The 11,156-nt window shown below is 39.8% G+C and overlaps 1 protein-coding gene across 1 annotated transcript; it reads right to left on the bottom strand.

Moving 5' to 3' along the window:
* Window positions 1-608: 608 nt before the first annotated feature.
* Window positions 609-2,124, bottom strand: LOC147883612 (auxin-induced protein PCNT115-like). The gene is made up of 5 exons (XM_087399528.1): window positions 1,900-2,124; window positions 1,609-1,806; window positions 1,318-1,490; window positions 1,109-1,211; window positions 609-1,016 (listed from the first exon to the last, which is right to left on the bottom strand). The coding sequence occupies exons 1-5, from the start codon at window positions 2,122-2,124 to the stop codon at window positions 609-611; spliced, it is 1,107 nt and encodes a 368-aa protein (XP_087255654.1).
* Window positions 2,125-11,156: the final 9,032 nt, after the last annotated feature.

Below are 11,156 nucleotides of genomic sequence, written 5' to 3'. Positions count from 1 at the left end.
ATGTCATTGTATGTGCTGCATATATAGAAGGGTATGATGATAACAATCATTTTTGTGGATGATTTGATAGCTTGGGGGGTTCACCTCCAAAAATTTTAGTGTACCATGTGCATTCAAAAGGAGGGGTATTTTAATCCCACTTTTGGGAAAAATTTAACAGGATTACAATAGTAGGATATCATTCATAAGGTCTGCCTGAGATCGAAAAAGAAGACGAATTGAATGAGTAGCATGGAAAAGGGGGCAGAAAGATGAGAGAGAGAGAGAGAGAGAGAGAGAGAGAGAGAGAGGATTTGAAGGGTAGAAATTAGCAATGAGAGAGGGAGAAAGAGAGAGAGCATTTGAAGCGTTGGTGTGGCTCCACGTGGCACTAATCCCACAAAAAAATGAGCTTTCTGAAAAGCCCATCGGCTTCACTTAAGCCTCCATATATGTTAGGCCAAAAAAGCTAGAGGCTTAAGAGTAAGTTTTTCCAAACAAGTAATTATATTTTAATCCAAGAAGGATGACCTTTTAATTCACCGCCACGTATTACAAATCTAGCTCATGAACTCTTCATGAAGAAGACGTATAGACTTACAATTGATGTTTTGTGATTAGATAACACCTTAATTGTCCTTCCGATTATGCAGGTGCAAGGTCCACGAAGATATATATTCAGGGTCATTTGCATTTGTAGTAAAAGGGCGTTGAGAGAGGGGTAGGGTCTCAACGTACATAGTGGTCCAACGCATATCTGCATAGCGATCACCAGCAGCACATTTACTATGGAAGATGTGTTCGATCTCATGCAGCTCATCTTGTAAGAGTTTCACATTGAAGGCACCCACATTTTCCTCTAAATTTTTCTGCTTGGTTGTTCCTGGAATCGGAGCAACATCCTCCCCCTGATGTTGCACCCATGCCAGTGCCAGCTGGCCTGGAGTGCACCCTTTTTTGTTTGCAAGACAATTCAACTTCTCATACAATTCTATATTGAGCTTCATGTTCCCTTCAGAAAACCTGGGTATACCCGTCTGAACAACAAAGAAAGACAATCAGCATGCCACCTTGTGGGTTGATCACAACTCACATTTTCAGATAGTAAATTGGCTTTAAGAAGCAGTGCCTTGCGGATATCATTGTCTCGGACACTGTCAAAAACCTTGGCTCCAGCAGAAAAGAAACCTCGCCCTAGTGGACTGTAGGGCACAATCCCAATCCCTAATTCCCTGCAGCCACAAGGACAGCCCATCAGATGCCTGAGAAAATTGGATGGAACACAAGGATTGATGAAAATCCTTCGGTGTACATGTCTCAGTGGAAGAAGAGAAAAACCTGCAGGTTGGTATGATCTCTAGCTCTGCGTCACGAGTCCATAAGGACCATTCAAGCTGAACTGCAGTGATGGGGTGCACTGCATGAGCGCGTCTGATCGTAGATGCAGAGGCCTCAGATAGACCTATGTACTTTATCTTCCCTTCTTCCACTAGCTTTTTCATTTCTCCAACCTACAAGCATTAGTAGAGGATGTGTTATCTGTACTCCGAAACCTTGTCCAAACTTGTACACACACAGCTAAATCATTTACAAACACCTGTCTATAGACAAAGATCTGAATCGACTTACAGTGACTTCGATCGGGACTCTTTTGTCGATGCGATGGACGTAATAGAGATCGATATAGTCCATGTCCAGTCTTTTCAAACTTGCCTCACAAGCGGAACGGACATAGGATGGATCTCCCCTAAAAGAAACTTGACCATTCTGCAGACAGCTCCCAAATTTCGTGGCGAGCTGGACTCTGTTCCGTATTCCCTTTAGAGCCTACATGTAAATTCTAATCGCCTGAATCATGTACATCTTAGATGCCAGGAAATCACCAATGCAGATCAGAAGCACCAACAAGAACCCAAGTACCTTGCCGAGGAGAGTTTCGTTGATATGGGGGCCATAGAAATCAGAAGTGTCGAAGAAGGTGATGCCCACGTCGACAGCGTAGCGGATGAGCTGGATCATGTCGTCGTCGGGTTTGGGTGAGCCATAGGTACTGGACATGCCCATGCAACCGAGGCCCTGGGCAGAGACCTGAAGGCCCTGGGAACCGAGGTTGAAGCGCGGGACGGTAGGGAGGGAGGAAGCCATGGCGAGGGTGGCAGTCGTCGTCGTAGTCTACGATAAACTTTCACCATCTTATAGGCCATGATGCGTGCAAAGCTTAACCTCTTGGAGACACGGCTGAGCTCATCCTTTGATTTACACTACCACGATTGAATGTTCTTGCGCACGTTTCTTACTAAATTTCTAGACACATTAGGGAAATTAACCTCATTTTTTGGCCCTGCAAAGGGTCTTAGGGATGAGTGGATTTTTGGGAGGTGGGTTGGGAAGGTGGGGGTTGGTGAGTAGTCGGTCAAGTTGACCGGGTTAGTGGGGATTGGGGCTAGGTCTTAGGTTAATGATGTAGTTAGGAATGTTTGACCCAAATAGGAACTAACTCAAATCTTACTAAATTTGTTTTAGCAAGTAGTCAGTACCTACCTCCTTAGCCTTGTACAGCAAGCGGTAGAAGAGCAGCAGGAGCAACAGTAGTAGATGGTGAGTGATGAAGGTGAAGGTTCCAAGCAGGGCCAAAGTGGTATCGCCACCTTGTTTTTCTCATGCCTCAACAAGAAGCCTCGTCTTCACCTCCTTGCCTCAAGATCTCAATTCCCTAACCTTGCATAGTGGGGGTGTGTACATACTCTCATTAGGGCTACGCTGCATCCTTTGCCTTTATAGGAGGGTTGTATGGAGGCATTGCTCTTGGTCCTTGGATTGTGTTATTTGTCATACTTCTTCCTTTTTACAAAATGTTAAACTAGCCTCATTTTTTAAATGCCTCAACAAGCATCGGATAATGCTCCTTCAGGCATTTAAAGTGCCTTCCTGTTGAGCATTTTTTAAATATCTTACTACTTTTACCGCTTCGAAATTCCGAAACCTTTTGTAGTGGCCAAGTGGCCAATTGCAAAATGCTTGCTCTTTGTGCATAGTCAGGCTTTTGAAGTGTTGAACAACACAATATTGCAAAACCCCCTCAGATGGAACGGTAAAAAGTGTGAGAGCTTAGACAATGCTTAGGATGCTTTTAAGCTTATGCTAAGAAGTCCAAGCTAGCATATAGCACCTGAAAGGACGAGGAAGGGGATAATTATATACCTACCTCAAGGAAGACATAGTATTTTCTTAGGCACATTAGGTCATTCTGGGACCTTTATTAAGCCACAATCACAAAATGCATTAGGGGGTTAATTTGCAGTGGACCAATAAGATGTTGTCTCGAGGGGGATCCCTATGCATAAACCTTATATATTCAAGGCCTAGATATAAAACTCCTTCTAAATTTTGCATTAATAAAATGCATCAACTCTTATTCAATATGTAAATGTCTCCCAAAATTCTTTTTACAAAATACTTTTGTAAATGAAAATGTGAAGAAAATATATCCTTTTGTTGAGCTTCGGTGATAGTTACGTACATTATTGCTCCATTATTGAGTGACCTCCTCGAAGATATTGCCAACTTTGGGGAGAAATCTTGTGAAATTTTCTTTTTTTCTTTCTCCTCTATAGCTTGCTCAACTCCCATCTCTAATCCCTTCCCCTAGAGCCCCTCTCCCCCTAAATAATCAATGAAATTGAGAACTTAAATTTTACATGGATAAAAAGACCTATTTTTCTCTACAAACTTACGCCTTAAAAAAAAAAACAAAATAATACATTCACAAAAAGGCCTATTCTCTCTACAAACTGATGCCTTTTTTTATAGTTTACCATGAAATTTGGAATTGAAAGACCCCTGCATTTGAACCCACGTGGTATACTCACACGTTTTTGGGTGAAACCCCTAGGTATCTCCCTACCTTATACCCTCCGCCAAGCTCTTTTTTAACAAATCCCCTCTTAGAGGGCTTGAGCGACCTCAAAGTTTTGTCCAAGTCTTAAAACCAAGGATATTTGAAAAAAGAAAAAGATCCCCTCAGAGCCATGCTCAAGCAACCTCACACTTTAATTCAAGCCTTCACCCAACGAATTCACCTTTGTTGTGGTTGCTCTATGCCCCACTAACTTTCCTCCATACCTATATGCCTCACATCTTTGTGTTTTAGACTATGGTTAGGAGGCCTCAAGATGTTGTGGAGCCTTACATTTTCTAGGAGTAGGGAAGATGGAAAACTTGCTCAAGGTGAAGGACTACAACCATCATGTCAAGGACCTCACAAGGTGCTAGAGAGAAAAATGAGTATAGTGGAGCACCATTGAAGGGGACATATGTTATATTTTTAACAAAGGTGACCATATGGCTAAATTTCAGTATTGAAAAATTTGATATTGGATTCTTCCCCAAGCCCTTTGAACTAGTATACACATTGGTGAGTCACTTGGGTGAGTGTTATACATATATGTCACTAGCACGATTGGTGGACAATACGGTGCATATTCTACTAGTGGATGATAGTTGTTGGCCAACTTACTAAAGCCTTCTATATTTATGTAATAGGTTTGCAAGCATATAAATTGAAAAGAAATGTAGTTATTTGTAAACAACTCCAAGCACATCCAATTTCACAACGATAATATGCCCTATTGTAATAAAGCTATGAAATTTTTTTGGGTGAAGTTTGACCAAGGAAAGCGTAAACTTTCCCTCCCCACATGAAAGTACTCTATAAAGGGAAACAAGGCCTCATTAGCCAAATATGCAGGATATAGCCTTCATCTTAGGCTTGGAAATCTAGCTGAGGAATACCAATTCTAGTGGCAAGCTAAGGATGGGGGAAACTTTTCCATGTAGAAGGCCCTTCAAGGTGGATATACAAAGGTCATCTTAGATGCCACATTACGACCCTCCTGCCACATCATAATTCCACCTTAACATGCCACATCAACAATAATGAGCTCAAATTTATTATACATAATTAGCATGAAGGGCACCCTCCCTCGTTACCTCATACTACCACCTAAAAGAAATATACATGTAATGAACCATGTGTCATTTTCCAGCTCATATGTGGTGACACTTTTTAATGCACATGTCATTTTCCACCTCAAAAATCCTACAACGTCACCTTGTAAAATAGTGTTGCTACCTCAAACATGTTTACACATCATGAAAGACATGTCATCAAGGTGCTTCTTGCCACAACATCCCATGGAAGGCCCAACTTTACCACCTCTACTTGCCACCCTACTTTTCGTAATACAAAAAAAAAAACCATTAAAACAATGAGGCTTCATTTTATGGCGATTGTGTTCTTGATTAACTAAGGTAAATCAAAATGTAAGAACCTTATGTCATGTAAATAACGTCATTGTGCAAACTTCCATTCTCAGTGGGGTACTATCTCTCCAACCTTTTACTTTATGAAGAGCTTGTTGTAGCCAGTTACGTGACATGTCTTTTAGGAGAAGAGCAAAGTCTTGTGGATATGGTTGTGTTCGCGTATGCAAGGATCTAGATCTCCTCCTCGCATTTTCTCTTTCGTTTTTTGCCTCTTCATATATCTGAATCCACTTTTGCATGTCCTTGATATTGATGATGTGAAATTTGTTGAATTTCTCCCTGTGACCCTTTGCCCATCTTTCTTCAAATCCCTTTTCCTTGAGCAACCTCATCAACGATATGATCATCATCTTTATTATGCCAAGCATGCGGCATATTAGGATCAATGAATGCAAGAAACTTAGTGATATATACCGATGACTCTTACACAAGCCAATCATTTCCATGCTTCCCTTGGTTCTTGTTTTGGCCTGACAAATCCCTTCAAAGTCATTCAAGGAGAAACATCCAATCACTATGAGCTATTCCTGCAATGGTGACCTCCTCTACTATGTGTACCAGCAGGTGCACTTGAGTCATCATAATTCTTTAGGGAAAGTTCCTCTCAAGCAAGCACACAACTTCTATCAAGTCCACCCTAGCCTTCTCGATGCTTAATAAAGAGACCTCTTTTTAGGAGATCCATCTATTTCATGTACCCATATAAGATTTAGAAATTTGGCATCATTAAATATTAAATAGAATAGAAGTACGAAGGTGATATGATAGTAAGCATATCTCACAATGCCACTAATCTTGTAGATAGATTTTCTAGCATCATCTAATAAAAGTACTTTCACTATAATTGGGAGAATAAATTATCGAAGCAACGAAAGAGTTATAGCAATCCATCACATTTGTAGTTGTAGTAATGCATGTAATCATAAGAGCTACATTCAAGAATTAATTTGTAGTTGTAGTAATGCATGTAATCATAAGAGCTACATTCAAGAATTAATAAACACATATCAATTTGAAGTAGGGCTACATACCTATAAGAACTTGTGCCAATCATGGGCCTTGAGGAAACTAAGCTTATTGTCCTTTGGAAATGCTCCTCTCAAGCAATGCATGTGTCCTATTGGTGTCCTAAAATAGGCAATGTCCTTCTTGACCATTGCCTCCTCTCTCTTGAAAAATATCCATGGCTCTTTCAAGAGAACTACTATGCTAGGTCACACATTTGGAGCCACAACTTGAGCATCCTATCCATTCCCTTAAGTCTTCATGTGCTTCCCCTTTTTCTTTCTTACCGACCAAATGTGCATAAATAGAAGCTCTCACATTCTTGAAGATATGCATGGGGATCTAACATATGATTGATCTATATAACTGACTCCAATATGGAAGCTCATGAAAGATCAAGTGCCTCTTCATACCTGGTGGAGGATCCTCCCCATTTGCTATCCAAGAATTGTGCCAATGAGTTACCATCAAAGAAGGTGGTTTGTGACCAATTTGACCTTCATGCGTAAGATATTCAAGTAGAGGTATCATGTGTCACCTTCATAAACCACCTTCCTTAGACATTTAGAGTGTCTTGCACCAAAAATCCAAATTTAGTCCAAAATGATTCAATTCTCTATTATCATCAACATAGCTATTCATATAGTTGTCAGTATAACCATCGATATGGGCATCAGTAGGTCAATGCATATTTTTTGAACAGATATGCCCATGGCTATAATGATGTTGTAGGTACTGCAAAAAACTTGTATTGTATTTTGGACTTATTTTCTCCTACAATTTCTAGGTGTTATCTTTCCCTTTCCTCCCTAATCAGTTCGTTGCTTTTCCATTATCTTTCTAGGCTTCCCCTCCTATTTCCAACCCTCTCCACATTGCTAGAATCTATTTGCAAGGAGTTGCAAGCGGTTTTGGGAATTCTAGTGAGTTTAAAGTTTTCATATTCTTCAAACTCAAAGCCGTGATTTTGACCCTCCACCTTGTCCAACTTTCTTCCAAGTAAGTTATTCCTTCATCCTATTTCATTATCTAAGTTTTCTCTTCAAGAAAGTATGAAACAAAGGAATTTTCTTGGAAACATGAGACAAGAAAGTATGGAATGATGTTACAAGGAAGGGGCCTTGGCTACTTGCTTTGCTTGTTTTCTTTCTTTGCCTTGTTTGCTTGCCTACTTGCTTCTCCTTAAATGCTTGCTTTATCTTCTTTGCTTGGTTTCTCCCTCCTTATGTTGCCTATCTCCTGCTTATATGATTTCATTTCCTCTTTCCCTCTTCCCTTTTCCCTTTTCCTATCATCTTTCCCATTCCCTTTTTGTCTTTCCATGTTTTTTACATGCCATCATTTGCCCCTTTCCCTTTCCCTTTCCCTTTCCCTCTTTCGTATACTACATGCCATGCTTTCCCCCTTTTCCTTTTCCTAAATGCCATCTTTTTCCCCTTTCTCTTTTACTACATGCCATCCTCTACTTAGATCCCTCTTGTCTTTCTCTTTCTTACATGCCATCCCTTTCCTCTTTCCTACATGCCATTCTCCTCTTCCCCTCTACTTTCTTTCCTCTTCTCTTGACCCTCTTTCCCTTTCATCCTCTCTTTCCTATATATTATCCTCTTTCCCCTCTACTCTCCTTCTCTTTCCCTTTCCTACATGCCATCCTCTACTCTCATCCCTCTTCTCTTTCCCTTTTTATTCATGCCATCCCTTTCCACTTTCCTACATGCCCTCCCTTTTTTCCCATCTATTCTTCCCTGCTCATTTCATCTTCTTTTCCCTCTACTCTTTTCCCTTTGATATAGCCTCTACAAATGCAAAGGGAACAAGCCTGGCACTTACTTAATTTTGCCCAAGTTCGAAGATCAGGTGGAGTCTGACCTAGGATCATTTTTGGTTTGTGACCTCAGTGTGTGACTCTATGAGTGGCTACACTCACCTGATAGGTTGGCATTGGCAAGGAAGCAGCCTTACATATGGGGGGATTTGACCCCAAAATTTGAATATGTGAAGCAGAAGATGTGCCATAGTGGAAAGATAGAGAAGCCCACACGTGGGTGGATTGATATTGACTAAGACCCTATAGTTTTGTTCTTGTACTTCCCAGTTTATTGGGCATTGTAAATGTTTCTATTAATACAAATTATGTACTTTTTCTCCATTTTCCTCGTAAAGTTTAAATTCAGAATTTATTTTAGTACAGTGACATGCTATCACAGTAAAAGTAACATTCTGAATTTATTCCAGTAATGTTTCAATTCTGTCACAATCTATTAAGAGAAGCCCACAAGCATTTAAGAAAAACATATGACAAAAACTACTAGTGTCAGAATCCGGGGTTGTCATTGCTGTACATATGGAAATTGTTGTTGTTACCCATCCGAGCATAGAAGGCTTTGAAGATTATTCCTTGCTTCCTAATTATCTGCCTTCAATAAGTCCACGAATTATTTCATCTTAAGTCATTACAATAGACTATTCTTACATGTCCTCTGAATATATCATGTATCTTTGTATGTTTTCAGCTCACAAATGAGCAATGAAACATCAAGCTTCCCTTTAAAGTACCACAAGGAGCTATTCTGCATAAGCATAAGAACATATGAAAGATGTAGAATTCTTCGTTCATACATCTATGCGAACAAGCCATACATGTACACAATGGTACAAAAAATAGGATTTTGCTTCCATAAAACTTCATAGCATTAGGTCTCATTACAAATATCTGGCATTGCATTGTATATGGCCTCATGCATCTCTGAAGAGAGGTAGTACATGTTGTTGTCATTGTTCCTAGCATCCAGCAAAAACTTAATGGACTTCATCAGATGAGAAAGAATGATCTCATAGGGGCCTTCAACCAGGAGCTGATAATGATTGTCATCATGTTTTTTATAGTACAAACCAACGACATATGCAAATCCTCACTTGCACTCTCCTCCCCATTTGTCCTTCGCCATACGTGTGGCAACTTGCCTTTTCTCTGTGCATTTTAGAATGTAAAAGTCTACCCCTTCATCATTATCAAGCTCTGCAGGAACAGCAAAGCTGTCACTTCACACAACAAATGACTGAGGAAGTCTTAGTGGCCCTAAAAAATGGGTTCTTTTGTTATGACTTCATCATCGGGTGTATCATCCTCTATAAGTTTCAACAATTTTTTATTGAATTTCATCACATAGTCCTTATTGACACACCTCCGGCATGCATTGCGCATACAAGCCTGATAATAGCAACTTGATTTTATGATCTTGATTTGGGTTGGATCATTCTTGCTGTAGCCACATACACTGTGCATTGATCGAGAGCCAAGCAATCGTGCACAACTGTACTGTTTGGACCTGTCTACATCAATAATTTTTATCTCCCAACAGAATCTTCGTATTATGTTTTCCTTCTTCTTATTGAAGGTACTACTTGATGTTGTACTTAGTGTATTCCTCAGAGAAGCCACAACATCAGAGGCTTTCTGTAACACAAATCCGTCTTCTTTGAGATGCTCTTGGGTGAGTGCTCTCTTTATGACTGCATCTGCTCCATCATGCTCTCCTTTTCCATGTCTGGAGGTGAAAAATTTCCATGTCATCTCCGAGTTTGCGAGGGCATAGAACCTTCCAACAAAGAAAAGGCGCCTTGCAGCCTTGAATTGGGCTGCACACCCATCTGAACCCAATGCCTTTTAAATTGCAAGCCTTGCTCTTTCAACCAATTCCAATGACTCAAAAAACAATGTTGCACAAAGAGTGTATCATGATCTTTGTCATCAAAAATGTAGAAGTGCATCTCCTTTATCACAGAATTATCATCATGTTTGCGGTGGTAGGTGATATGTACCAAGATAGTGCATTGTTCCGAGTGCCAGTCCATTGATTGGATCTCATTTTGTTGTTTGAATGAGTAATTCTCAGCAAAATCAACGATCGATACTATCACATCTTTTAGAAAATTTGAGAGACATTCCTTAAATTGGGCAGCCTGCCATTTGAAGATAAAATTGTGGGTGATGAATCTTTCTATGTGCTGCTCTACCACAGTCCACAAAGTACCAACATCCACTTGTTTAATAGACAAAATCTTTCTCTTTTGATCTTTTCTTGCCTTGGTTTTGCCCACAACACCATCCTAAAAAATTTGCACATTTACAACCCCCAAGCTTGCAACTTCAAGTGGGCACCTAAGATCTTCTCTAATGGCCTTACATTGTGCACAACGTGCCATGAGGCATCCCAACTAATGGAATGCTGCATTTTCTAGTTTACTACAAAGACATGACTCCCAAAATACCGTGATTCCACTAAAGACATGATCTGATGCTGCGCATATACCATTCTCTCTATCACATAAGTAGATCTTGCAAGAACAAGCACATGTTGCTCCATGCATACCAAATGAAGGGGACCAAACACGATTGATGGCCTCTTTGAAATATATCATTTGCATGTGTTGAATACAGCAACAAGTATTCCTCTCCTTCAGCTTCTGCACAAAATATGGTTTGTACTTCTCAAAACTACATTGCCCTATAATCACATCAGGATGCATTGATTTGAACCTCAAGAATAACTCTATCTGCAAATAAAAGCCTTATAAAAGCAGATGTTCAATTCTTCAAACAACATAGAAAGCTTATAAAAGCATAGAAAATAATATAGAAGCATCAAAATGCAAATAAAAGCACATCAAAAGCACAGCATAAAATCACTTCTAAGAAAATTTGAGAAGTACAAAATCACAAGGCACATAAAAGCACAAAGAAGCACAAAAAATCACACTACTGTAAAGCACAAAAAAGACATGAAAACACAAAAAAGCACAACCAAGTATATTAAAGCACACAAAATCACAACAATAAAATGTAT

The sequence above is a fragment of the Dipteris shenzhenensis genome, chromosome 28 (genome assembly GCF_047967505.1).
Source record: "Dipteris shenzhenensis isolate YYH24624 ecotype China chromosome 28, Dip_SZ_1.0, whole genome shotgun sequence".
NCBI classification, from domain to species: domain Eukaryota; kingdom Viridiplantae; phylum Streptophyta; class Polypodiopsida; order Gleicheniales; family Dipteridaceae; genus Dipteris; species Dipteris shenzhenensis.
This window is presented reverse-complemented; position numbering and strand designations above follow the sequence as displayed.

Coding starts and splice junctions, on each gene's coding strand:
- LOC147883612 (XM_087399528.1), bottom strand. CDS start 2,124: ATGGCTTCCTCCCTCCCTACCGTCCCGCGCTTCAACCTCGGTTCCCAG. Junction 1,807..1,899: donor ACGAAACTCTCCTCGGCAAG/GTACTTGGGTTC, acceptor ATTTACATGTAG/GCTCTAAAGGGAATACGGAA. Junction 1,491..1,608: donor GAGTCCCGATCGAAGTCACT/GTAAGTCGATTC, acceptor TAATGCTTGTAG/GTTGGAGAAATGAAAAAGCT.